The sequence below is a fragment of the Coregonus lavaretus genome, assembly GCF_964263955.1.
Source record: "Coregonus lavaretus genome assembly, contig: HAP1_SCAFFOLD_396, whole genome shotgun sequence".
Classification (NCBI taxonomy): Eukaryota; Metazoa; Chordata; class Actinopteri; order Salmoniformes; family Salmonidae; genus Coregonus; species Coregonus lavaretus.
The window spans coordinates 278,183-306,159 of NW_028157602.1; the positions used below are offsets into that span (position 1 = coordinate 278,183).

The window sequence follows — 27,977 nt, forward strand, 5'->3', positions numbered from 1 at the left end:
AGTTAGTAGAAAATAACATGGCTATATACAGGAAGTAGAAAATAACATAGCTATATACAGGAAGTAGAAAATAACATGGCTATATACAGGGAGTAGAAAATAACATGGCTATATACAGGAAGTAGAAAATAGCATGGCTATATACAGTTAGTAGAAAATAACATGGTTATATACAGGAAGTAGAAAATAACATGGTTATATACAGGAAGTAGAAAATAACATGGCTATATACAGGAAGTAGAAAATAACATGGCTATATATAGGGAGTAGAAAATAACATGGCTATATACAGGGAGTAGAAAATAACATGGATATATACAGTTAGTAGAAAATAACATGGCTGTATACAGGAAGTAGAAAATAACATAGCTATATACAGGAAGTAGAAAATAACATGGCTATATACAGTTAGTAGAAAATAACATGGCTATATACAGGAAGTAGAAAATAGCATGGCTATATACAGGAAGTAGAAAATAACATGGCTATATACAGGGAGTAGAAAATAACATGGCTATATACAGGGAGTAGAAAATAACATGGATATATACAGTTAGTAGAAAATAACATGGCTATATACAGGGAGTAGAAAATAACATGGTTATATACAGGGAGTAGAAAATAACATGGCTATATACAGGGAGTAGAAAATAACATGGCTATATACAGGGAGTAGAAAATAACATGGCTATATACAGTTAGTAGAAAATAACATGGCTATATACAGGGAGTAGAAAATAACATGGTTATATACAGGGAGTAGAAAATAACATGGCTATATACAGGGAGTAGAAAATAACATGGTTATATACAGGAAGTAGAAAATAACATGGTTAAATACAGGGAGTAGAAAATAACATGGCTATATACAGGAAGTAGAAAATAACATGGCTATATACAGGAAGTAGAAAATAACATAGCTATATACAGGAAGTAGAAAATAACATGGTTAAATACAGGGAGTAGAAAATAACATGGTTATATACAGGGAGTAGAAAATAACATGGTTATATACATGGTGTACCAGTACCAAGTCAATGTGCAGGTGTACGAGGTAATTGAGGTAGATATGTACATCTAGGTAGGGATAAAGTGACTAGGTAACAGGACAGATTATAAACACTAGCAGCAGCATATGTGGTGTGTGAAAGTGTGTGTGTGTGTGTAAGTGTGGCGTCAGAATGCATGTGTGTGTGCATGTTATGTGTGTGTGGGTGTATGTAGTGTGTCTGGGTGTGTGTGTGTGTGTGTGTGTGTGTGTGTGTGTGTGTGTGTGTGTGTGTGTGTGTGTGTGTGTGTGTTGGGGTGTCAGTATAAGTATGCGTGAGTGTGTGGGTAGAATCCAGTGTGTGTGCATAGAGTCAGTGCAAGAGAGTTAGTGTAAAAAAGGGTCAATGTAAGGTGTAGTGTATTAGCGACACCTAGTGGTGCAATACCAGTGGGTCACTAGGAGACACGTGAGGAACAGAGGGAGGCTAGGCTTGGGGGACCAGGAATAAAGTACAAGTCAATGATTCCCATGAGTCTGAGTCAAGTCGATACATTACAACAAGGTGACATGGTTCTGCTACATCAACCAAAGCAGAACAAGTTGTCAACTACCTTCGAACCAGAGCCATACACCGTCGTGGACAGGAAGGGGAACTCTGTTGTCCTGGAAAGGAATAGCAAGAGGGCCATGCGACATGTTTCTTTTGCGAAACTGTGGATACAACCACAGTCAGGACAATGGACTGCAAGTGACAGAGACACTGACCGGGCAGAGCCTGACACACTGCCTAGACAAGAGGCTGCACCTGACGAGGTCATTCAACCACAGCCTCGACCCCGAAGACCTCAGACAGCAAGCTGTGCATGTAAGAAGAGGAGGGTTGTAGTGTGTTATTACAGCTTGCCCCACTGACATGTCATAACTGTGATTATGATCTAAGCAGCACTATCAAATGCCAGCGAGACAGTGGCTCAACTTGTTAAATACTCGGCTACAGAGACTTTATGCAAGTAATGCAGGACGGAGATGTAAAGCCACAACCAAGCAAGGCAAGGCTAACGCTGCACGATGGCTGGGTTATTACGCCAGTAGTGGAGTATGAACTACAAGCCAATCATTATGGGGAAACATAAAGGTGGAAACCTTGCAAAAGCCTCTCCTTTCAGCAGAAACGTGTGAAAAGCTCAACCTGCTACAGCTCAACCACCAGCATGTCGTTCATCATGTCAGCACCAAAGAAACAACAAAAGGCCCCATCAGACTTGAACACCTCAGAGGCAATACTGAAACAGTTTGAGGATGATTTTGAAGGGATGGGGACTCTGCCAGGTGAGCTCCAACTGGTGGTGGATGAGTCTGTCAGACCAGTTCAACCGCTTCCCCGCCAAATCCCCATTCAACTGAAAGAAAAGATACTAAAGTCTGTTGATTCGATGGAGGAACAGGGTGTGATTACGAAGGTCACCAAACCTACTAAGTGGATAAGCAGCATGGTTGTGGTGGAAAAACTTGTCAAAATAAGAGTCCAAGTGCCCTGAACAAAGCCTTATGTAGGGCACATGACCAAATGCCTACCATTGAAGAGGTACTGCCAAGCCTGGCAAAAGCGAAAATCTTTTCTGTTATGGATGCATAAATGGATTCTGGCAGGTACGTTTAGATGAAGAAGGCAGTTACCTCACCACATTTTGGACCCCCAAGGGGAGATACCGGCGGAAAAGGTTACCTTTTGGAGTGAAACCAGCTGCAGAGGAATATCAGCCAAGGCAACATGATGCACTTCAGGGACTGACAGGAATAAGCGTCCTAGCTGATGACAACACGGCTGTGGTGCCACAATGGAAGAAGCAGTACAGGACCATGACCACAACCTGACTCAGCTCCTACAAAGAGCAAGAGAGATGAATCTAAAGCTGAATAAAGACAAAGTTAATCTCATGCTCACAAGTATTACATACATGGGGCATCTCTTGACAGCTGAAGGCCTGAAAGTAGACCCCAAGAAGGTGAAGGCAGTACAGAAAATGCTGCCACCTACAGACGCAAAAGCAGTGCAGCGACTGCTTGGTTTTGTAAATTACTTAGTCAAATTCCTACCTCATCTATGTGCCTTATGTGAGCCATTGCGTCGGCTGACCAATAAAGATGCTCTGTGGGTGTGGCTTCCTCAACATGATGCTAAATTGGAGCAAATCAAGAAATTGGTAAGCAACCAACCAATACAGAGGTACTATGACCTCTCTGAGGAAGTGACCCTACAATGGGCCGCCCATTGCATTTGCTTCAAGGATATTGACACCCACAGAACAAGGATACGCCCAAATTAAAAAGGAGTGCCTAGCCATAGTGGTCGTCTGTGAACGTTTTGATCAATACCTTCATGGTAGGGACTCTATCACGGTGCACACCGACCACAAGCTGCTTGAGGTTATCTTCAAAAAAACTTTTCTGTCTGCCCCCGAAGAGACTACAAAGGATGATGCTAAAGCTTCAGCGTTATCAACTACAGGTAGTATACAAGAAAGGAATAGAGCTCCACGTTGCAAATTTCTTGTCCAGGTCAGCACCCCCAGCAACTAGTCACCCGCAATATCAGACAAATGAGACTGTATATGCTCTACAGGCTGAGTTTGAAGATGTGAACCATGCTACTGATCAAAACATGTCCCCACTGACACGGGATGCTATCAAAGCTGCCATAACTGACAGTGGTGTAGGTACGGATAATGGGCTCCAGTTCACGAGTCAAGACTTTGCTTTTTTTATTAGCAAAAGCCTGTGAGTTACATCATGTGACCTCCTCACCCTACCACAGTCAGAGTAATGTTAAGGCGGAGTCAGCAGTGAAAATAGCAAAGACCCTCATCACAAAGGCTATGCAGAAAGGCACAGATGTGTGGCAAGCCATTTTGGCGTTGAGAAATACTCCCACAGAGGGCTTCGGCAGCAGTCCTGTACAGCCCTTAATGTCTATTCGCTCTCTGTCGCCAACAACTCCCAAGCTCCTCGCACCAAAGCTCATTAGGGACGTTCAGGCATACAAGCGTGCACGAGATGGCGCTAGTGGGTCACCTATCTAGGATAGATAAACAGGTGCATTTTGAGTGTCGTGACCTCTAACATGTTATACCTGAGTAAAGGATTATGCTTGCATCTTATCTAACTCTCAGACGTGAGTTATTCACATTCACATATGAACAGTAAGTACACAGCAATGAAAAATATAGATGAAAACTCTCTTGGTAGATAGTATGGTCTACATCTTATCATGAGGTATTATAACTCAGGCGTGTTCAGAACGCTGCCGTTCTGTCCTGCCGAGGCAGAGAAAAACCAGCTAGATTTATATTAGGATATTTCAGTTCTTCAGCTTTCTTTCAGATATTACACGTTTCTAATTTTGTCAGAAAGTTGTTTTAATTGCAAGTTAAAGCTTACTGTTAGCTAACTAGCTGACGTTAGGTGGCTGGCTCGCTAGCCAACATTAAGTGTATGATCTTTCATACAAGGAGAATGGTTTCATGCCTCCCATCAAAAAGAGAGCTGGCCCAAGCAAGAACAGAGTCTATCTGTTCATCAGTGGTCACAGAACTCTCTCTTTCAAGTCATTTCAGTTCAAGTCAAATCATGCTGTAGTTGTTCATCCGTGGAACAAGCAGCTAAGGATGGAGTGTCACAACCTATAACCAGAGGAGGCTCTTAACGATCCAAAACATGTTTACAGTAATAGTCTGTGATTATAAAAAATAAGCAAACCTCAGGGAGTGTTAGGAGGATTTGGGGACATTTTCAGAAAATTGGTATGACATTAACCACTTCTTTGAGTCAATAAAAAAGTAAACAATTGTTCACAAAAAAAGGAAAAACATAAGCTACCCCACCCAGCTATCAGGAGATCCAGACACATCCTGGATACCACCAGCACCAGATTTACAATACCTTTAGAGCTATTCATAGGCTACCCATGATGACAGATGACACATACCTATTCCAGATAAGTACTGTTTATGTATCCCTCTCCCGCCCGCACCCACAGCTTTTCATACAGCACCCGCCCACACCCGCTGGCTTTCTGTCCGACTCCCCACCTGCTACCGCAAGAACTGGTCCGAACCCAACCGCAGTCCCGCAATGTTATTTTAGGCGTATGTGACGCAATTCACTTGCCAACCATGGTCCCAGCAATATCAAAATGCACAAAAATAACCCCCCAAAATAGGTTAAATCACCAGAGATTCTCACGTGTCCAATTATATTAGGCTATCGGTATTACTGGGCTATACCAACCAATAGGCTAGACAGACACTGAGTGTACAAAACATTAGGAACACCTTTCCTAATATTAGGTTGCATCCCCTTTTGTCCTCAGAACAGCCTCAATTCGTTAGGGCATGGACTCTGCAAGGTGTCAAAAGCGTTCGTCAGGGATGCTGGCCCATGTTGACTTCAGTGCTTCCCACAGTTGTGTCAAGTTGGCTGGATGTCCTTTGGGTGGTGGACCATTCTTAATACACACAGGAAACTGTTGAGCGTCGAAAACCCAGCAGTGTTGCAGTTCGTTACACACTCAAACCGGTGCGCCTGGTACCTACTACCATACCCCGTTCAAAGGTACTTAAATCTTTTGTCTTGCCCATTCACCCTCTGAATGGCACACACACACAATCCATGTCTCAATTTTCTCAAGGCTTAAAAAGTTGAGGTAGAACCATATACAGGGGGTTCTATGAAGAACCCTACATAAAGGGTTCTAGTGAGAACCCTCTGCAAAGGGTTCGCTCTACTTAGCACCAAAAGGGGTTCCACCTATGGGGACAAACCGAAGAACCATATATGGTTCTCCTTAGCACCATTTTTTCTAGAGTATAGCTTTTAGGAGTGGGAAGATTTTCGGATGGAGAAAAATATGGGTGATCAATATTTATTTAGAGGCAATGTAGTTAACTATAGTCTAATCATATTTAGGACTTACATTTCCATGGAAACATAACTGCCCCGTGCTTCTTCGCCCCTACTCTATTTAATTGAGACCACACGCGTACCTGATCTCACATGTATGGCTACTGAACTTGAAGCAGAAAGAATGATGAGAGCAGACACTTGCACTTTCTCTTAAACCACTAACCCTAACCCTACCTATTAGAATGACGATTTGCAGGCAGAGACAAATAAATGGGTAAAATCTATATTTTTTGAAAAGGTGCAATGCTTGGTTACCATGGTAGCCTATGTGCATGTTGCACCTTTTCCTGTTCAATGATGATCCAATTGTTTTATTGCACCTCGACTCACGTTGGTTGAACGCCCCCCTCCTCTTTCCATTATCAATATTTATTTACAGACACTGTAGTAAACTATAGTCTAATCATATTTTATTTTATTTCCTTGGAATGATAACTGCCACGTGATTCTCCGCCCATGCTACTCTATTTAAATGAGACCACACATATACTGGGCGCAATTAATCAATTAATCTCGCACGCCCAACTAGGATAGGAGAGGTAGGTAGTGGTGGAAAAAGTACCCAACTGTCATACTTTAGTAAAAGTAAAGATACCTTAATAGAAAATTACTCAAATAAAAGTGAAAGTCACCCAGTAAAATCCTGCTTGAGTAAAAGTCTCAAAGTATTTGGTTTTAAATACACTTAAGTATCAAAAGTTAATGTAATTGCTAAAATACACTTAACGGTAAAGTTTTTGGTTTAAAATATACTTAAGTATCAAAAGTAAATGTAATTGCTAAAATACATTTAAGTATCAAAAGTAAAAGTAAAAGTAGAAATTCCTTATATTAAGCAAACCATACCGCACCATGATTTTTTTTTAGGATAGCCAGGGGCACGCACCAAAACTCAGACATCATTTACAAACGAAGCGTGTGTGTTTAGTGAGTCCGCCAGATCAGAGGCAGTAGGGATGACCAGGGATGTTCTCTTGATAAGTGTGTGAATTAGACCATTTTCCTGTCCTGCTAAGCATTCAAAATGTAATGAGTAATTTTGGGTGTCAGGGAAAATGTATGGAGTAAAAAGTACATAATATTCTTTAGGAATATAGTGAAGTAAAAGTAAAAGTAGTCAAAAATATAAATAGTAAAGTAAAGTACAGACACCCCAAAAAACTACTTAAGTAGTACTTTCAAGTATTCTTACTTAAGTACTATACACCACTGGAGGTAGGCTACTTAACTTGAAGCAGTGAATTCTGAGTGTGTGAATAATGTGATTTTAATACAACAGGGAGGCTAACTCATACAGAGCAGAAAGTCTAACGTTTCCAAATAATCTGCAGGACAACAAAAATATTTCCCTCCCAAAGTTGTCTGTTTTCATGACCACTCCCAACCGCAGGATGAAAAATGCCGACCACGCCGCAATTATCTCTTTCCGGACCCGCAGGTCCCGCGGGCAGCCCTCTACCCCAGGGCTATCCTGTCAGTGTTGATATCTCTAAATGCTCAAGGGTCAGGTATGTACTATAGTGTATAGATGGTAAAAGTCAGGATAAGCCTAGATTTTTCCAACACTAACATTACATTAGGGCTTGATGACATAGCTAACATGTCAAGACTTTTGTTGTTTTTATTTGCATGGAATGCCATGGTACCATCCATACCATCCTGGTCATGACATGTTAGAACTTGCCCTGATGAGGGGCCAAAATAAATAGGGGCCCTGTGGAACTCTCAAAATAGGGGCCCTGTGGAACTCTCAAAATAGGGGCCCTTTGGAACTCTCAGGTGTGCCACGAAACTATTCCTAATCTTGAATATTATTTTGAACACTCACTTATAAATGCAACCTGTGGAATGCACATGGAATTTCTACTTGGGAGCACTAGTGGTGGTCAGATAAAATGGCACATGGTTACATCTGGATCACTGTTTCAAGTCCAGGCTGTTGTATCGTTCGATGTGCCCGCATCACCAGGAAAGTCATTTATCGTTTTACTTTGTCTGTAAAAACCATTACCACAGGCAAGTCTGATTAGGCTCAGCCAGTCATTTATTAATTAATATATGGCTCTGGCCTTACCTATTACACAGCCTCTGCCATAGAAACAAACGGAGCATGGCTTTGTGTCCTTGGTTGCGCCTTTACAATGCAGAAAACCGCTCATCTGTAGCCCAAAACCGTTCAAAACGAAAGACGAATTTTACCAGTTACATCGTTATATTTCTGGCCAGGTTCGCTGGAATGCTATTAAATTGGTACACACAAATTAACCATCATGAGTAAGGAACTATCAAATGATTAAAATATTTAAAATACACCCGATTTAATAGATACACTACCAGTCAAAAGTTTGGACACACCTACTCATTCAAGGATTTTTCTTTATTTTTAAAAATTGTTACATTGTAGAATAATAGTGAAGACATCAAAACTATGAAGTAACACATACGGAATCATGTTGTAACCAAAAAAGTGTTAAACAAATGAAAATATATGTTATATTTGAGATTCTTCAAATAGCCACCCTTTGCCTTGATGACAGCTTTGCACACTCTTGGCATTCTCTCAACCAGCTTCATTAGGTAGTCACCTGGAATGCATTTCAATTAACAGGTGTGCCTTTTTAAAAGTTAATTTGTGGAATTTCTTTCCTTCTTAATGCGTTTGAGACAATCAGTTGTGTTGTGACAAGGTAGGGGTGGTATACAGAAGATAGCCCTATTTGGTAAAAGACCAAGTCCATATTATGGCAAGAACAGCTCAAATAAGCAAAGAGAAACAACAGTCCATCATTACTTTAAGACATGAAGATCAGTCAATACGGAACATTTCAAGAAAAAAGTTGCAAAAACCATCAAGCGCTATGATGAAACTGGCTCTCATGAGGACCGCCACAGGAAAGGAAGACCTAGAGTTACCTCTTTTGCAGAGGATACGTTCATTACAGTTACCACCCTCAGAAATTGCAGCCCAAACAAATGCTTCACAGAGTTCAAGTAACAGACACATCTCAACATCAACTGTTCAGAGGGGACTGTGTGAATCAGGCCTTCATGGTCGAATTTCTGCAAAGAAACCACTACTAAAGGACACCATTAAGAAGAAGAGACCTGCTTGGGCCAAGCAACACGAGCAATGGACGTTAGACTGGTGGAAATGTATCCTTTGGTCTGGAGTCCAAATTTGAGATGTTTGGTTCCAACCGCAGTGTCTTTGTGAGACGCGGTGTGGGTGAACGGATGATCTCCGCATGTGTAGTTCCCACCGTAAAGCATGGAGGAGGAGGTGTTATGGTGTGGGGGTGCTTTGCTGGTGACACTGTCTGTGATTTATTTAGAATTCAAGGCACACTTAACCAGCATGGCTACCACAGCATTCTGCAGCGATACGCCATCCCATCTGGTTTGGGCTTAGTGGGACTATCATTTGTTTTTCAACAGGACAATGACCTAACACACATCCAGGCTGTGTAAGGGCTATTTTACCAAGAAGGAGAGTGATGGAGTGCTGCATCAGATGACCTGGCCCCCACAATCACCCGACCTCAACCCAATTAAGATGGTTTGGGATGAGTCGGACCGCAGAGTGAAGGAAAAGCAGCCAACAAGTGCTCAGCATATGTGGGAACTCCTTCAAGACTGTTGGAAAAGCATTCCAGGTGAAGCTGGTTGAGAGAATGCCAAGAGTGTGCAAAGCTGTCATCATGGTAAAGGGTGGCTATTTGAAGATGATCAAATATCAAATATACTTTGATTTGTTTAACACTTTATTGCTTACTACATGATTTCATATGTGTTATTTCATAGTTTTGATGTCTTCACTATTATTCTACAATGTAGAAAATAGTAAAAATAAAGAAAAACCCTTGAATAAGTAGGAGTGTCAAAACTTTTGACTGGTACTGTATATAACGTTTGTCATAGAAAAATAGATGATTTGCAGTATGGATCAGATGAGATGGAGGTCATTACCACTAACTAAATTAATAGGGACATTTCAGATGTGCTGCAGAATTTTATATCCCATCAATGTGTGCCACGGTTCAAAAAAGGTTGGGAACCACTGGTCTAGTGGTCTAAGCCTCTGCCTCTGCAACATACTGTATATATCATTGGCCTGCTGCAGCATGGGGTTTGAATCCGGCCCACTGCTATTTTAGCACACTCTCCTATCTTTCCTCTCTTTTTCTATCCTGTCCAAATAACATGACAAAATATGGAAAGAGTGGGAATGCCCCACTACTTAATAAAGAATAGATAATGGTCCCCTGGATACACCCGGATCAGATGACAGGTCCCCAATCCCAAATGTCTCTCGAGATTCAATAGTAACTTGCCTGGCTACCCAGACTCCTTGCTCCGGCCAAACGCTAGGCCACGCCCACGGACGTTAGTTTCTTCTCCTCAATGAGTCTAGATCTAAGTACCTCCCCAACCCTTCACTGAATGCCAACACATTCTGGGCCATCTGATTGGTTCAGAAACCGATGGGTTGGGCCAGAGCCAGAACAAACATGGGTAAAGCGGTGGTTTGAAAATTCGCAATTGGCTTTGATACCCTGATTGGTTAGAAAAGGTCCAATCGCTGATGACTTTGTTTTGTAGTGCCCCTTGTCACCACAAAGGACTTCAGTGATGGCACTCAGACTAAAGCATGTAGCGAACGACAGAGCAAGGACTTCAGTGATGGCAGTCTCAGACTAAAGCATGTAGCGAATGACAGAGCAAGGACTTCAGTTATGGCAGTCTCAGACTAAAGCATGTAGCGAACGACAGAGCAAGGACTTCAGTGATGGCAGTCTCAGACTAAAGCATGTAGCGAATGACAGAGCAAGGACTTCAGTTATGGCAGTCTCAGACTAAAGCATGTAGCGAATGACAGAGCAAGGACTTCAGTTATGGCAGTCTCAGACTAAAGCATGTAGCGAACAACAGAGCAAACGAAATAATTTAGTGTGAGGCAAAATAATATCATGTTCACCATCTCAAATACTTTTTTGGTGCTCGGTCTCAAAGTAACTATGTACTATATTTACATATTTAACAACCAAGCGTTTAGGAAGAAAGTGGGCTGTCTGAGTGAAAGACAGCACAGCACAGTGTGCAAAGTGATACAAATGTCACTGTGCTAAATTGTTGGAAATGGAAAGAAAATATGAAAAACACAGATAATGTCCAAACCCACAAACTGTTCTTCAGATACAGGAAGTGCTATCTGATAAAGTTTTAGCCACCACCGCGGTATAGAGATGGTTACACCGCGGTGGTGGCTAAAGGCACCAGAGCATCCTTCCTGGGTACATCATCATAACACGGTAAGGACTTGGAATAAAGACAAAGTTATGGTGTTCAAATAGAGACTAAATAAAGAAGTTAAGACAACTGTTATCAATCAACTTTACTCATTTTCTTTGAGTTAATGTCTTTATCTTGGCCAGGTCGCAGTTGTAAATGAGAACTTGTTCTCAACTGGCTTACCTGGTTAAATAAAGGTTAAATAAATAAAATAAAAATAAATAAATACAAAATTGTTTACAATATAATTATTTTGTACCAAAAAAAACGGAGCAAAAGAGATATTTCATGTGAGAAACAGCTGAGAGTCTGCACAGTAACTAACTGTATGGCTGTTTTAGATGTTTAGTGGTTTCCACTCTTCTTGAGGTAAGGCTGGTGTTCTGTTTTCTGTTTTTAAAGCCTTTTAGTCTTTAGTACTGATATCTATTGACAATTTACAGCTGAACTGGATGACCAGGACTGAACCGGACTTCGATGAACACTTGGGGAGACTATAACAGAAAATTATTTTTACCAGATCATTTCTACCATAAAACGTCAGGAAGTCTAACATCTTCTTGTATGGTAAGAGAATGGAAACATATACTGCACTAAAACAATGTTTGTTTATGTTAAAATGTATGTGAAATATCAGGTTTAACAAGTCATCTTGACAAACATGTTACATCCAAATACAAGCATTGTGGATACAGATTGTATAAAGACTACACTTTATGCCTACTAAGGCATGTGTAATAAATCCTATATTACCGTCCTACAGGAATCATGAAGGTGGCATCCTTCAACGTCAGAAGATTGGGCACAAGCAAAGTGGCCGATAAGAATGTCCTGAAATATCTCATCAAGGTAATTATTCTCTCATTCTCCAGAAAATGCAAATATATCAACATGATCTATTCAACATATTATTCTGTTCCATCCCATGTGTTCAGATTGTTCATATGATCTATTCAACGTATTGTAAGACGGCTTATAAGACACTATTTATTTAAGTACTATTTTTCTAGCATTTATTTTATTTAACCGTACTATGGTGCCTGATCTATTCAATTTTCTTCATGCCATTTTAATCCAAATTTGTGCTGACTGATCAACAGTGTCAAGTTACTTTTCAGCATGTTACCAAAAATCTCAACACAGTAAGCAAAATTATGTTTAAAAGACGTATTTTCCAGACGTTGAAGTTAGGTTCTGAATAGATCAATTACGTTAGCGAAAAATGCTCTCCTAACCCGCTACGAATAGTCACTTGTTTCGAAGTGACGTGTTTATAGGGAGTCCAGTCTGTGGATATTGAAATAAAGGCCAGTCCAGACAGGACCAAAAAAAAGATGGCCAAAAGATGTCAGCGTAGGTCCCCTTGGTGGAAAGTCGCCATTAACAAGTTTATTTTTTTAACTGAAGGGGGTTCTGGGGGACCTCCCCTGGATTTTGAGGTGAATTTCTTTCCAAATGCTCACTCTTATTCTGTACTTTGAGAGTCACTTACAGGAACTGGTTTGATGTTAATGTGAAGCAGCTGTTGATATTCACCCCCCCCTCCCCTCTTTAAAGGGAGAATCCATACGTTTTGCATAAATGCAAATAGCCATGTCTATGAAGTAATAGCCAGGGCCCGGTTTCCCATAGCGATGGAACTTAAGCTTACGATGCATCGTTTCTATAACGGCCAAAGAAGTCACATGCCTTTCCCAAAACACCACGTCGGGAGAACTTTCAATAAGAGCGTTGTGAGAGCATTTGTCTATACTGACAGAATCGAAAGAAAGGCATCGCTGATCTCGGATCAACATACTCCATTCAAATCTTACCATAACATTAGATACTGACTATGGATTTACATTTACATTTACGTCCTTTAGCAGACGCTCTTATCCAGAGCGACTCACAAATTGGTGCGTTCAACTTATGATAGCCAGTGGGACAATGGATCAGCTCCTGGAGAGAAATGATCACCTATGGCTGCAAATATTGAGGCGGCTTATTCTAATGCTTAGGCTATGCAATAAATCGAATATTTGGCACATCATTGCGCACATGTTGTGAAATTGAGGAATTTTTTTTTACAGACAGCGGCCTACAATTAGCAAAATATAACTATTATTTTAATGAGGTCATCTCTGTTTTCATTTAAAGCATTTTTCTACCCTTTGCTTGTTCATAACAATTGCAAAAGACATTGGCAACTATCATTTTGTATAATCACCTTCCGGTGTGAAGACCATGAAAATGTAAAACTAAAAACAATGTTTTAAGTGAGAAGTAGGGATTTGGTCTGAAGCCAGAAAAGAACACAATGACATTTTTTTTTATACTGGCCCCCCATGGGAATCGAACCCACAACCCTGGCGTTGCAAACACCATGCTCTATCAACTGAGCTACATCCCTGCCGGCCATTCCCTCCCCTACCCTGGGCGACGCACAATTGGCCCAGCGTCGTCCAGGGTAGGGGAGGGAATGGCCGGCAGGGATGTAGCTCAGTTGATAGAGCATGGTGTTTGCAACGCCAGGGTTGTGGGTTCGATTCCCATGGGGGGCCAGTATAAAAAAAAATGTATTCACTAACTGTAAGTCGCTCTGGATAAGAGCGTCTGCTAAATGACTAAAAATGTAAAATGTAAATGTAATGTGTAAAATTGTCCCGCGTGACTTAGCTAGCCACCTTCTGACGGCTTCAGTATGTGACGCTCTTATGCAGTAGTCATTAATTCACAATACATTGATACATATTAATTCAATGGGATATGTTCTTGTCTTATAGGTGCTAAAAAAGAAGCCCCTAAATGCTGCCAAGAAAGCGACTAAGGAGATGGATGATGTAAGTTTGTCATTGTGTTGCACAATGTTATATGTTGCGTATATCATGTAATGTAAACTATTCTGATGAGGGAACACTCATTATCTTTCTAAATTATTTTATGTTGGAATTAAAATATAGACTACTGTATTTCCATTGTAATCCTGATCACATTTGCTTAATGTCAAATCCAGGATGAAATGGCTTTCAAACTGAAGCAGAAAGAAGACCAGAAAGCCTTGGAGGCATTGAAGACGAAAGCAGCAGGAAAGGGACCATTAAGTAAGAATAATTTATTTGTTTTTGTTGACTATCAGAATCTAATCAGGATTCCTAAGTTTTTCTGATTTACTGAACAGCCAAAAGTAATCAAAGGGTGGACTTTCAATTCCCCCCAAATCTACCCCCAACTGACTCCAGATATACAGAGTATTATTTTCCCTTGCCAATGTTTGTAATTGTTTTATACTGCAAGGGGATAACGCCCAATAGCCCAAAGAAAAAGCATAGCTGAGTTGACGTTGGGAGGAGAATAGGCCTAGTGATTCTGATGTCACTAGACGTCAGTGTTAGCTTTCAGATGTCACTAGACGTCAGTGTTAGCTTTCAGATGTCACTAGACGTCAGTGTTAGCTTTCTGATGTCACTAGACGTCAGTGTTAACTTTCTGATGTCACTAGACGTCAGTGTTAGCTTTCAGATGTCACTAGACGTCAGTGTTAGCTTTCTGATGTCACTAGACGTTGTGTTAGCTTTCTGATGTCACTAGACGTCAGTGTTAGCTTTCTGATGTCACTAGACGTCAGTGTTAGCTTTCTGATGTCACTAGACGTTGTGTTAGCTTTCTGATGTCACTAGACGTCAGTGTTAGCTTTCTGATGTCACTAGACGTCAGTGTTAGCTTTCTGATGTCACTAGACGTCAGTGTTAACTTTCTGGTGTCACTAGACGACAGTGTTAGCTTTCTGATGTCACTAGACATCAGTGTTAGCTTTCTGATGTCACTAGACGTCAGCGTTAGCTTTCTGATGTCACTAGACGTCAGTGTTAGCTTTCTGATGTCACTAGACGTCAGTGTTAGCTTTCTGATGTCACTAGACGTCAGTGTTAGCTTGCTGGGTTTTCTTGCCCTGTCATTCCATTTACTCAACTTGCCACAACTGTTTTAGTTGTTTGAGTCTATATAGTAGTCCCTCTGTCTACTTGAGTCTTGTAGAAAAAGTGGAACATATTTAGCATGGTTTTATCAATGTCTTGATTTTTCCTTTTTTTTCAGCTGGTGGAGGAATCAAGAAGTCTGGAAAGAAGGGATTTGGCAATTGAAGACCATGCACTCATTTGTTGCTGAATCACAGCACCCTGTGAAATCCAACCCCTCTCCCTCTCTCTCCCTTAGATTTTTCATTTCGGTTAATTGTAGAAAAAGGAAAAACATGAAAATACCTTTTTGAATTATAATTTCCAATGTGGTCTTGTAACGAATAAAGTATTGTAACTACGGCTGTATTTTCACTCCATCGTCTTTATTTGAGATTCTGTCAAGAAACACGTCAGTATTAGATCAGTAGATACACTAGAGATACAAATATGACATACAGTACAAATATGACTAGTATTGTGGTAAGATTTAATCACAGTTCAATGTAACTTTTCCCAAGCTTGGCCATCTGCATCTTCAGCACCTGTATCTCCAAATTCAGCTTCTCTTGTTGGAGGAGGCTTCTCCAGCTCCATCACCTCTTCACACACTCCCTCTTGTCCATGTACAGGGTTCTATTTCCCAGTCGCAGAGCCTGAAAATCAGATGTATTTTGTTATATCTACAATAAATAAATAAATTTACATACGATTTTTGAGTGTGTAGAGTGAAATGTACACGTGTGTGTGGAGTGATATGTGCACGTGTGTGTGGAGTGATATGTGTGTGTGGAGTGATATGTGCATGTGTGTGTGGAGTGATGTGTGCACGTGTGTGTGGAGTGATGTGTGAATGTGTGTGTGGAGTGATATGTGCGTAAAGATGATGCTGTTTTGTTCTTTGTCTTTACCCCATTTTGACAATTTTCTATAAAAGGAAAGTTTGGGAGATACAGAATAAAGAGCAATGATGCTGCTTACTCTGTTCTGTAGGTGTTGATCTTTTCAGCTCTACCTCCACAGGGTAATGGTCGCTCACCTTCAGGGCCTAATAAAGCATGGTAGTTACATGTTGAGACGTAAGCCAGAGGGCTCAACTTTTACATGTCCTGTATTTCTAGGACAGGTTGTCAAAATGTAGGCTACTAACATGTTCATTTCATCTAGTTATAATATTGTAATCAAACCATCTACCAGGATTGAACTCGTCTGTAACGTGCATACTTACATCTTCTTCAGAAAGACCATATGCAATCTGGAAGTTGAATGGTTTGGCAGAGTTTGGCACCATGGCGTCAAGCATGTCATCCCCATAGATCACAATCCTAGATGTTGATCAGAAAATGAAGTCAGCAGTCATTCCATATTACACACAAGTAAATGTGTTTTATAATAGCTCTCATTACAGCTCTTATGACATTTTAACCTACTTTTATCAATACCAAAGAAATGTCAAATTAACTCCATAGGTGATTATCTGTTTCAAACATGAGTCGTTCATTAATTAATTTCACAAATCACAGTGAGCCACCTGTCATAAGTGTTCTCGTTGCCTGTGTTTGCTGTGGTATCCACGTCATCGTTAATCAGCCAGTGGAAATTTTTGTCACTGCGGATACGGATAGCTTTCATGCCCTTCTTAGAAACGTAGGACCCGTCTGCGTTGAAATCACCTAGGATCATAACATTCTGGTACAGAGAGAAACATTCCACAACAAAGTTACTTACTTGTCATCCAGAATAAGGACACTGTTTTTAGGAGAGCAGTTTGTTCTTGAATCCATGTTATTCTCATACATAGTTATCTTGAAATCACCATGTGGCTGGTTTTGTATTTTACTTGTCAAAGGCTCATAAATAGGATTTGGTGTCAAGTACACTTTCTAAACCCAAGGGTGGTGTTAAGCTCTGTCAATGGTTTAGCTCAGAACTTACATCAGTCTTCCATTTCTTTGTCACTTCCAGGAAGACATCATGAAGCTCATCCAGCTCCTTCACTGAGTCGTCAGGCTTGGTGTGCACTGGGATCAGTACCAAGTCCTTCAGCACTGAGAAACACAGGAAGAGATTAGAAGTATATATTACAGCTGTTTATTAATTGTCTTTTATTCTCTGCTGCAATCTCCAGCTGTCTGTCTGTTTGCCTGCCATTCACTTTCATATTATTTGCTAAATCAAATGCCATATGGATGGATCACGCTTAATTCTAGTGCTCCTGTGCCCCTTACCAGTGTTGAGACATTCAAAGCGGAGAATGTACGGCTCCCTGGCGAAGGCATCCTCATCTCCAGCCTGGTTGTCCTCATATTGCCAGGAGCCGACCAAGCGCACCAAATCATCCCTTTCAGAACAAACAATGCAACACATGTAATAGCATTAGTCCTGCATTAGATGTTTATTTTATCCGATCACAATTAAAAAAATGACTGGCATCAGATAAAGGTTTATGAAGGTAAAGTTGACCATGGGTTTGAATTGTACCTGTACAGAAACATAAACTGCTCCTTGTATCTGCCTCTTCCCAGACGAGTGCTGATTTTCAGAGTGTAGCGCTGCTTCTTATTGGTCCTGTTTGGACAAGAACACAAGATCAAATGGCACACCTGTAATGAGTGATACTTATCGTGTAGGGCCAGGAGTTTTCCCAGTTGTATATTTATAGCGTGAGGGAAATCACTTGGCTGGAGTATTCCTAGATATATAGTTATAGTGTCTCAAGGTTCGGAAAGAACATCCGGCTACAGCACCCTGATATGACCATTCAAATCACTGTTATGAAATTATACAGCCTTGAGGGAAATCACTTGACTTACTTATTTAATTCCTCCAGGAACTTGTTCACTGAAGTGGTTTTCTCATCCACCACCTCCAGAATCACTATGATGTCATAGCGAGACACAATCTGATAGGACGAAAGGAAGGAAAAGGGAGAAAAAATTAATTAGTTTATCTGTTTATGTATAGGACAATGTCCTTGTTTTGAGGATAGTTTGCCAAATGTTTCTCTGAGGGAATTATAAGATCACGAATACAATCATATAACTGTACCTTCACAAGGATAGCAAGAATCTTTGGATCTGATAGCTTACGCTTCCCAAATTTCTGGATGTTGAAAGATGCAACCTTCATGACTGCTGCTGGAAAAATATAAAACAATTCACATTCATGTTTTTACATCCATGTAAAACTATCATGAACTACTATTTGATTAAATAAGCAAGGATTCTGGAGAAAGGAAGTCATTACTTAAACCAATAAAAGTTTATTAGCCTACTTGTGTTTACTGCCCTCTGCGTGGGTTTTAATAATAATGCACAACAGCAGTGTCTCATAAATGGCTCAACACAAGGAAACATGCTTCAGGACATACATCAGGATATACTCTGTCCATCTGGCTAGATTCTTGTTATATCAATTCCTGATGCGAAGGTAGGGTTTCTATTTTCATGGCCACATGCTCAAACTACTGTATTTTAATGAAAGTGTTGGAAATCATGTCTCTGAGTACACTTACAGTGAGGGAAAAAAGTATTTGATCCCCTGATGAGTTTGCCCACTGACAAAGAAATGATCAGTCTATAATTTTAATGGTAGGTTTATTTGACAGAATAACAACAACAAAAATCCAGAAAAACGCATGTAAAAAATGTAATAAATTGATTTCCATTTTAATGAGGGAAATAAGTATTTGACCCCCTCTCAATCAGAAAGATTTCTTGCTCCCAGGTGTCTTTTATACAGGTAACGAGCTGAGATTAGGAGCACACTCTTAAAGGGAGTGCTCCTAATCTCAGCTTGTTACCTGTATAAAAGACACCTGTCCACAGAAGCAATCAATCAATCAGATTCCAAACTCTCCACCATGGCCAAGACCAAAGAGCTCTCCAAGGATGTCAGGGACAAGACTGTAGACCTACACAAGGCTGGAATGGGCTACAAGACCATCGCCAAGCAGCTTGGTGAGAAGGTGACAACAGTTGATGCGATTATTCGCAAATGGAAGAAACACAAAAGAACTGTCAATCTCCCTCAGCCTGGGTCTCCATGCAAGATCTCACCTCGTGGAGTTGCAATGATCATGAGAATGGTGAGGAATAAGCCCAGAACTATACGGGAGGATCTTGTCAATGATCTCAAGGCAGCTGGGACCATAGTCACCAAGAAAATAATTGGTAACACACTACGCCGTGAAGGACTGAAATCCTGCAGCGCCCGCAAGGTCCTCCTGCTCAAGAAAGCACATATACAGGCCCGTCTGAAGTTTGCCAATGAACATCTGAATGATTCAGAGGAGAACTGGGTGAAAGTGTTCTGGTCAGATGAGACCAAAATGGAGCTCTTTGGCATCAACTCAACTCGCCGTGTTTGGAGGAGGAGGAATGCTGCCTATGACCCTAAGAACACCATCCCCACCGTCAAACATGGAGGTGGAAACATTATGCTTTGGGGGTGTTTTTCTGCTAAAGGGACAGGACAACTTCACCGCATCAAAGGGACGATGGCCAGGGCCATGTACCGTCAAATCTTGGGTGAGAACCTCCTTCCCTCAGCCAGGGCATTGAAAATGGGTCGTGGATGGGTATTCCAGCATGACAATGACCCAAAACACACGGCCAAGGCAACAAAGGAGTGGCTCAAGATTAGGCACATTAAGGTCCTGGAGTGGCCTAGCCAGTCTCCAGACCTTAATCCCATAGAAAATCTGTGGAGGGAGCTGAAGGTTCGAGTTGCCATACGTCAGCCTCGAAAGCTTAATGACTTGGAGAAGATCTGCAAAGAGGAGTGGGACAAAATCCCTCCTGAAATTTGTGCAAACCTGGTGGCCAACTACAAGAAACGTCTGACCTCTGTGATTGCCAACAAGGGTTTTTCCACCAAGTACTAAGTCATGTTTTGCAGAGGGGTCAAATACTTATTTCCCTCAATAAAATGCAAATCCATTTATAAAAATGTTGACATGCGTTTTTCTGCATTTTTTGTTGTTGTTATTCTGTCTCTCACTGTTCAAACAAACCTACCATTAAAATTATAGATTGATCATTTCTTTGTCAGTGGGCAAACGTACAAAATCAGCAAGGGATCAAATACTTTTTTTCCTCACTGTATTTAGAACCTTTAAAAACGGTCATTTTGGCCAGTAGAACCCTTTATGGTTCCAGAACCTTTTCACCCAACAAATAACCCATTTAGAGCCCTTTATTCTGTAGAGAAGGTCCCTGTAAATAGAACTTGCTCTGTGGCCCTTTGAGATCCATAACAACCCTCCATTGTCTTCAATGGCAGAAGATCTCCTCATGGTGTGAAATAACATGACTATTACAGCGCTACACATGAAGCTGCCAGAGGACATATTAGTAGTTTACAAACGATGTAATATGATGGTCATTACATTGTAAATTGAATACAGCAAATCTAATTTGGACCAGTCTCCCTCAAAAAAATCAATTATTTATGTCAAGGGACTAAGCTAAAATGTCCCTTCATTGTGTTAGGTTAAATGTCCACTATTATGATTTGGTATCCAGAGTACTTGTCATATCAACGGTCACTCACGGTTGGGTGGAGGTGAAACTAGTTGATCAAGGTAGGATGGAGCTAGATAAACTGGAGCTGAGGCTTTCAAATGCAAATGCTTCAAGATGAGTGGATCAGTTGACAACAGAATGGAGGGTTAGTGTAGGCTTTGTAACTCCATATGTGTAATTCCTCACCAGACGTGAAATTCCTGGTTGTGAGGAATTCCACCAAGCAGGACAGATAAAAAAAACACATGACATCACTTTAGTCCTACAGTGACTCAGCCTTTGGACTGGGAGTAGGTTACTGTAGCAACAGTCTGTGACTGATACTGACGTTTTGCAATGAACAGGGTTTCTTCTCACAGAATAGTAGTTCTGGATGACTGGCTGGAACAGAATTACGAATTCCATGTCATGTAGGTAGCATGCAAAAACAATCCAGCATGTTTCAGGCAAATGAAACCACTTGAGTTGTAAAAGGATGTAACATGATCTCTGTTGACAAGCTCAAACATGCTCAGACATTACCTGTGGTATATTGTGTGGGAAGGGGCTTACAAGAATGTTCTATCTGGTTTCTTTCACTGACAAACTTGCAAAACCAAATGATATATTTTACCATAAGTTCAAATACTTCCAAATCCTAATAGCACGATAATAACAGAAGGCTTAGAACAGTGTTTCCCAACTCCAGTCCTCCAGTACCCCCAACAGTGTTTCCCAACTCCAGTCCTCCAGTACCCCAACAGTGGTTCCCAACTCCAGTCCTCCAGTACCCCAACAGTGGTTCCCAACTCCAGTCCTCCAGTACCCCCAACAGTATGCATTTGTATTGTAGCCCTGGACAAGATCACCTGATTTAACTTGTCAACTAATCATCAACTTTTTCCAGGGCTTCAACAAAAATGTGTGCCCCTTGGGGTACTGGAGGACTGGAGTTGGGAAACACTTGCTTAGAGAGAATTATCTCTGTAGAGTTGGCTACATTTCCAACATTTCACAATTCCCTAGCCTTTTATTGCAAAGCAAAACAATAATCAAGAAGAACATCTAAAATATTCAGAGAGAGTATTCCAAATAGTTTGTGCTGGAGTCTGCATACAAATGAAGCAATACCTCATATCTGTACATTCCAGTTCGACTTCACTTACCTGAAGGGTTGATAGGCTCTACGATGTTGTGGTGCAGTAGAAGATGTGGTATCTTGTTTAGCAATGAAACAACTGTACCTCTCTGACAGGGGCTTGGCCTTCGTATAGCGAGCACCTGTCACTTGATTGGCTGAAACTTGTGTGTGAGCCAATCCCCTGGTTGATTGGGAGGCCCTATAGAGAGGCCCCAGCTGAACCAGCCAGTACATGATAACCATAACATTAACATCCTGCCCACATACTATTCTCACAGATCTCCTGCAACTATATCAGGCTTATCTCCTCTTGAAAGGAGGATATTGAAGTAATATACATTAGAAACACTCCTACACTTGTTTAATAGTAATATATATTAGAAACACTCCAACACTGGTTTAAGAGAGGTAGGCTTATGTGCTATCTATAGATACAGTAGCAATGTATTTCTGTATGTAATGCTTTTGCATACAGAATGAAAACTTCAGTCTCAGAGAGAGTCCAGAGTCCTGAATAGAGGGCACTCTCTGTTCAAGTCAAGTCATGCTGTAGATGTTTATCAGTGGAACAAGCAGCTAGGGATGAAGCGTCACAACCTATAACCAGAGGAGGAGGCTCTTAGCAACCCAAAACATGTTTACAGTAATAGTCTGTGATTATAAAAATAAGCATACCCCAGGGGGTGTTAGGAGGATTTGGGGACATTTTCAGAAAATTGGTATGACATTAACCACTTCTTTGAGTCAATAAAAAAAAGGAAAAACATAAGCTACAGTGGGGGAAAAAAGTATTTAGTCAGCCACCAATTGTGCAAGTTCTCCCACTTAAAAAGATGAGAGAGGCCTGTAATTTTCATCATAGGTACACGTCAACTATGACAGACAAAATGAAAAAAACAAATCCTGAAAATCACATTGTAGGATTTTTAATGAATTTATTTGCAAATTATGGTGGAAAATAAGCATTAAGTTAACATGAGAAATGTTTGTGTAATATTTCATGTTCATGTTCGTGTGAGAAACCGCTGCGTCTGGCCGCACAGGAAGCAACGACTGGCTGCACAGGAAGTAACTCCATTGTATGCATGTCAGATGTTTTGAGGCTTCCGCTCTTTTTGAGGTACGACAGTCTGCAAGGCTAGTGTTCTGCTTTTTGTGCGTCAGACACAGGAGGTTAGTGGCATCCCAATTGGGGAGGATGGGCTCATGGTAATGGCTGGAGTGGAATGAGTGGAATGGTATGAAATACATCAAACACGTTGTTTCTAAGTGTTTGATGCCATCCCATTCCAGCCATTATTATGAGCCGTTCTCCCCTCAGCAGCCTCCACTTATGTTAGAAATGGGAAAAGTCAGGTTATTTTGTGCTGCCTTCAGGAAAGGATGAACGACAACCAGGCATGATTCACAATGAACAATACTTTATTAGGAAAAGGTAGGAAGTGTCTCATAAAAATGGTGGTACAAAAATGTGCAATGTCTCTTTCAAAGTCTCTCCTCAAAAATAGCAATTCCTTTTCAAACACAAACATGACATACAGTACTAATATGACTAGTATTTTCGTAAGATTGAATCACAGTTCGTTGTCACTTTTCCCAAGCTTGGCCATCTGCATCTTCAGAAGAAGGTTCCTTCTCTTCAGTGACATCACCTTTTCACACACTCCCTCTGTCCTTTTGTCTGTGCCCCCATGTACAGGGTACTGGTTCCCAACCCCATTATCTGAAAATAAGTTATTTTTGTTTTATCTACAGTACAATTCCTTTTTTTAAATGTTGTTGCAGATTTCTACACAAGATGTTGAATGTGTGTGTGCAGTGATATGTGAATGTGTGTGTGGAGTGATATGTGAATGTGTGTGTGGAGTGATATGTGAATGTGTGTGTGGAGTGATATGTGAATGTGTGTGTGGAGTGATATGTTAATGTATGTGTGGAGTGATATGTGAATGTGTGTGTGGAGATATACAGTATGTGAATGTTACTCAGTTCTGTAGGTGTTGATCTTTTCAGCTCTACCTCCACAGGGTAATGGTCGCTCACCTTCAGGGCCTAATAAAGCATGGTAGTTACATGTTGAGACATAAGCCAGAGGGCTCAACTTTTACATGTCCTGTATTTACATGTCCCTTGGTCAAGGCACTTAACCCTAATTGCTCCTGTAAGTCGCTCTGGATAAGAGCGTCTGCTAAATGACTAAAATGTAAATGTAAGTTAGTGTACTGTTAGCTAGCTGGCTGGCTAGCTAGCTAATGTTACATGTATGATCTGTGTAGTAATATTATTCGTATCTCAGAGCCATTTGCATTGCTAGTTATAGCCTAATGTTAGCTAGCTTACATTGAACATGGTTGGTTAGCTACCTGCAGATTCATGCAGGATAGTAACGTTATGAGTTGGCATTATGGTTCATTGTTTCGCTAGCTACATGTCTAAACAAAAGACTCCACTATGCAAGTAACAATTTCAATAGAACGTTCATGATGTCACTGCGACAACTGTCGATAGACGTAGCTGGTCAATTCGCTCTGGCCATCTACTCCAATTTCAGAGCACTCGTCTGAGTGTGCCAGAGCGCAGAATAACTGATGAATTTATGAACGCTCAACAACCGTTGAATATGGCCGTGTCAGTAAACGTTGGCAAAAAAGCGTAATTAAATTGTTGCCAGTAGCACAGTTGCAGTCACCAAATCTCTGGATAACATAAAAACAGCCTAACCAGCTCTGTTAGGGCGAGTCAAATGGTCGAGTGAGCTGTTCTCTCATTTGTGTCTGGAAGTAGCTAGCAAGCTAGCCAACATTAGCCAGTTAGCTTGAGTGCTTGACTGCTGTTGTTAGGACAGAACGCTCGGATCAACCCTACTTTTCGGCCAGAGCGTCCAGTGTGCGTTCTGAACGCTCAGAGAGCGAAACGCTCAGAATTTAAGAATGACCAATCCGACAACGCTCTGAGTTTACAAACGCCCAGAGCACACTATGAGCACACTCTGGCACTCCAGATTAAATTAAAGAACGCACCCATAGTATAAACCAGCCTTTAGTCTTGAAGTCTTTTTTTGTTTAGTAAATGGCCTCACATGTGAATCCTTAAAGAGATAGGTGGGGCTGAAGCTTAAAGGGTGTGAACGATGCTGAATGGGTGTAGACCAAGAAGAGCTCTCCAGTAGGTACCAAAACATTCAAGGGCATTTTCTCAAAAGTGAGGTTACAATTTATCAACTTTCAAAGCAGAATTACTTTCCCATTGTTCCTCAACTGTGGTGTATGATATGCAATCTAGCTCTGAGTCTCTACTTTTATCCAAAGTAAAAAACACAATTTCAAATGATGTCCTTTTTGGAAAGGTAGGACCCGTCTGCTTGGAAGTCACCCAGAATCAAAATTAGAAACGTGTAATATCTGAAAATGTAACATCAACTGTTCAGAGGAGACTGCGTGAATCAGGCCTTCATGGTTGAATTACTGCAAAAAAACACTACTAAGGGACACCAATAATAAGAAGAGACTTGCTTGGGCCAAGAAACACGGGCAATGGACATTAGACCGGTGGAAATCTGTCCTTTTGTCTGATGAGTCCAAATTTGAGATTTTTGGTTCCAACCGCCATGTCTTTGTGAGATGCAGAGTAGGTGAATGGATGATCTCCGCATGTGTGGTTCCCACCATGAAGCATGGAGGAGGAAGTGTGATGGTGTGGGGGTGCTTTGCTGGTGACACTGTCTGTGATTTATTTAGAATTCAAGGCACACTTAGCCAGCATGGCTACCACAGCATTCTGCAGCAATACGCCATCCCATCTGGTTTGCACTTAGTGGGACTATCATTTGTTTTTCAACAGGACAATGAACCAACACACCTTCAGGCTGTGTAAGGGCTATTTGACCAAGAAGGAGAGTGATGGAGTGCTACATCAGATGACCTGGCCTCCACAATCACCTGACCTCAACCTAATTGAGATGGTTTGGGATGAGTTGGACCGCAGAGTGAAGGAAAAGCAGCCAACAAGTGCTCAGCATATGTTGGAACTCCTTCAAGACTGTTGGAAAAGCATTCCAGGTGAAGCTGGTTGATAGAATGCCAAGAGTGTGCAAAGCTGTCATCAAGGCAAAGGGTGGCTACTTTGAAGAATCTAAAATAGAAAATATATTTCGATTTGTTTAAGACTTATTTGGTTACTACGTAATTCCATATGGGTTATTTCGTAGTTTTGATGTCTTCACTACTATTCTAGGGGGTGCTGCAGCAAAAGCTTCCAGAATGTTTTAGGCAAATGTCAACAGATCTGGTTACATCCTTTTACAAGCTCAGACATGCTCAGGATTACCTGAGTTACTGTAGGTATCGGTACAGAATATTGTAAGGAGAAGAGGTTTACAGTAGTAGAATGTTTTCTGTGATTCTTGCACTGATGCCTAACTTCCAGTTAACACATTTATTTTTCCATTCTGTTCTGTCACGCCCTGGCTCTGGGGACTCTTAAAAGGGTGTGGACTTGTTATGTTTAGTTGTCTATGGATGTTCTAGATTGTGTGTATTTATGTTGGCCAGGGTGGTTCCCAATCAGAGACAGCTGTGGCTCGTTGTCTCTGATTGGGACCATACTTAGGCAGCCTGTTTTGCACTGTTTATTGTGGGATCTTGTTCCGTATGGTTTGTTGTATTACCTAGGACTTCACGTATCGTTTTGTTGTTTTTGTTCATGTGTACACTTCAATAAGAGTATGTACGCCTATCACACTGCGCCTTGGTCCGCTTCTCATAACGATCGTGACAGTTCAAATACTTCCAAAACCTCTTAGCATGATCATTTGAACAGAAGGCTTAGAGAGAATTATCTCTGGAGAGTTGGCTACATTTCCCAAAATTCTTTATCCCCTAGCCTTTTAATGAAAAGCAAAACAAGAATCAATACAAGTATTTCAAAGAGCAGAGAGTTTTGGAATCATCAACATACACATGATGGAATACCTAATAAATGTCAATAGACTTCACTTACACATGAAGAGATGATAGGCTCTATGATGTTGTGATGCAGTAAAAAAAAAAAAAGTGGTACCTTGTTTCACAATGAACAAGGACTTATAATGACCACCTGTCACCTGATTGGCTGAAACTTGTGTGTGAGCCAAGCTGCCAAGCACAGCCCCTGGTTATTTGTGAGGCCCTACAACAAGGATCATCAACTAGATTCAGCCGCGGGTCGATTCTATCTTGAGCGGATGGTCGGGGGGGCCGGAACATAATTACAAATAATTTGTAGATTGCAAATTGACCGCAAGAAGCCCAAACAGATATAATATTTGACTAAAACATAATCATTTCAAACCTTGCTTTCACGTGTCTCTCTATTATGGGAAAACTTGGGAACAAATTTCCCAAATTAAAATCACTTGGAGCTGATATCCTTTTGTTTTTACAGTTTTTATGTCCAACTATGAAAATAAAAATAGAAATAAAGATTTTTTTTTTTTTTTTTTTTTTGCTCAGAAAACTTGTGAAAGAAAACCGGGCCCTATAGGCCCAGCTGAACCAGCCAGTACATGATAACCATAACATCAACACCAGTCCTACCACAATGTCCCTGCCCACATACCTTTCTCACTGATCTCCTGCAACTACAGGAGCTACAGTGCCAAGAGTATTCATCCCCCTTGGCGTTTGTCCTATTTTGTTGCATTACAACCTGTAATTTAAATGGATTTTTATTTGGATTTCATGTAATGGACATACACAAAATAGTCCAAATTGGTGAAGTGAAAAGAAAAAAATAACTTGTTTCAAAAAATTCGAAAAAAATTAATTACGGAAAAGTGGTACGTGCATATCTATGAAGCCCCTAAATAAGATCTGGTGCAACCAATTACCTTCAGAAGTCACGTAATTAGTTAAATAAAGTCCACCTGTGTGCAATCTAAGTGTCACATGATCTCAGTATATATACACCTGTTCTGAAAGGCCCCAGAGTCTGCAACACCACTAAGCAAGGGGCACCACCAAGCAAGCGGCACCATGAAGAGCTCTCCAAACAAGTCAGGGACAAAGTTGTTGAGAAGTACAGATCAGGGTTGGGTTATAAAAAAATATCAAAAACGTTGAACATCCCACAGAGCACCACAACAAACCTGCCAAGTCCATATGTCTGACGCAAAC

General features: G+C 40.9%; 2 protein-coding genes across 2 annotated transcripts in view; one reads left to right on the plus strand and one right to left on the minus strand.

Annotated features, from left to right (window-relative positions):
- Positions 1 to 14,331, plus strand: part of LOC311125181 (translation machinery-associated protein 7-like) — a 28,565-nt gene extending 14,234 nt beyond the window's left edge. The window contains exon 5 of the mRNA XM_084199235.1: positions 14,289 to 14,331. The gene's annotated coding sequence lies outside the window, so the exon portion shown is untranslated. The remainder of the gene's footprint in view (positions 1 to 14,288) is intronic.
- Positions 14,332 to 15,545: 1,214 nt separating this feature from the next.
- On the minus strand, positions 15,546 to 21,920 carry LOC311125173 (deoxyribonuclease gamma-like). The gene is made up of 10 exons (XM_084199228.1): positions 21,851 to 21,920; positions 18,229 to 18,314; positions 17,994 to 18,082; positions 17,662 to 17,748; positions 17,409 to 17,521; positions 17,116 to 17,228; positions 16,712 to 16,869; positions 16,409 to 16,505; positions 16,162 to 16,228; positions 15,546 to 15,836 (listed from the first exon to the last, which is right to left on the minus strand). The coding sequence occupies exons 2-10, from the start codon at positions 18,307 to 18,309 to the stop codon at positions 15,817 to 15,819; spliced, it is 825 nt and encodes a 274-aa protein (XP_084055354.1). The 5' UTR covers positions 18,310 to 18,314; positions 21,851 to 21,920; the 3' UTR covers positions 15,546 to 15,816.
- Between the last annotated feature and the right edge of the window lie 6,057 nt (positions 21,921 to 27,977).

Bases quoted from the DNA above. Each gene is read 5' to 3' on its own strand.
- LOC311125173 (XM_084199228.1), bottom strand. From the start codon at position 18,309: ATGAAGGTTGCATCTTTCAACATCCAGAAATTTGGGAAGCGTAAGCTA. The intron at 18,083-18,228 runs GTACAGTTATAT...TCGTCCTATCAG, and splicing joins TTCTTGCTATCCTTGTGAAG to ATTGTGTCTCGCTATGACAT. The intron at 17,522-17,661 runs GTACAATTCAAA...TTGTTCTGAAAG, and splicing joins CAGTTTATGTTTCTGTACAG to GGATGATTTGGTGCGCTTGG.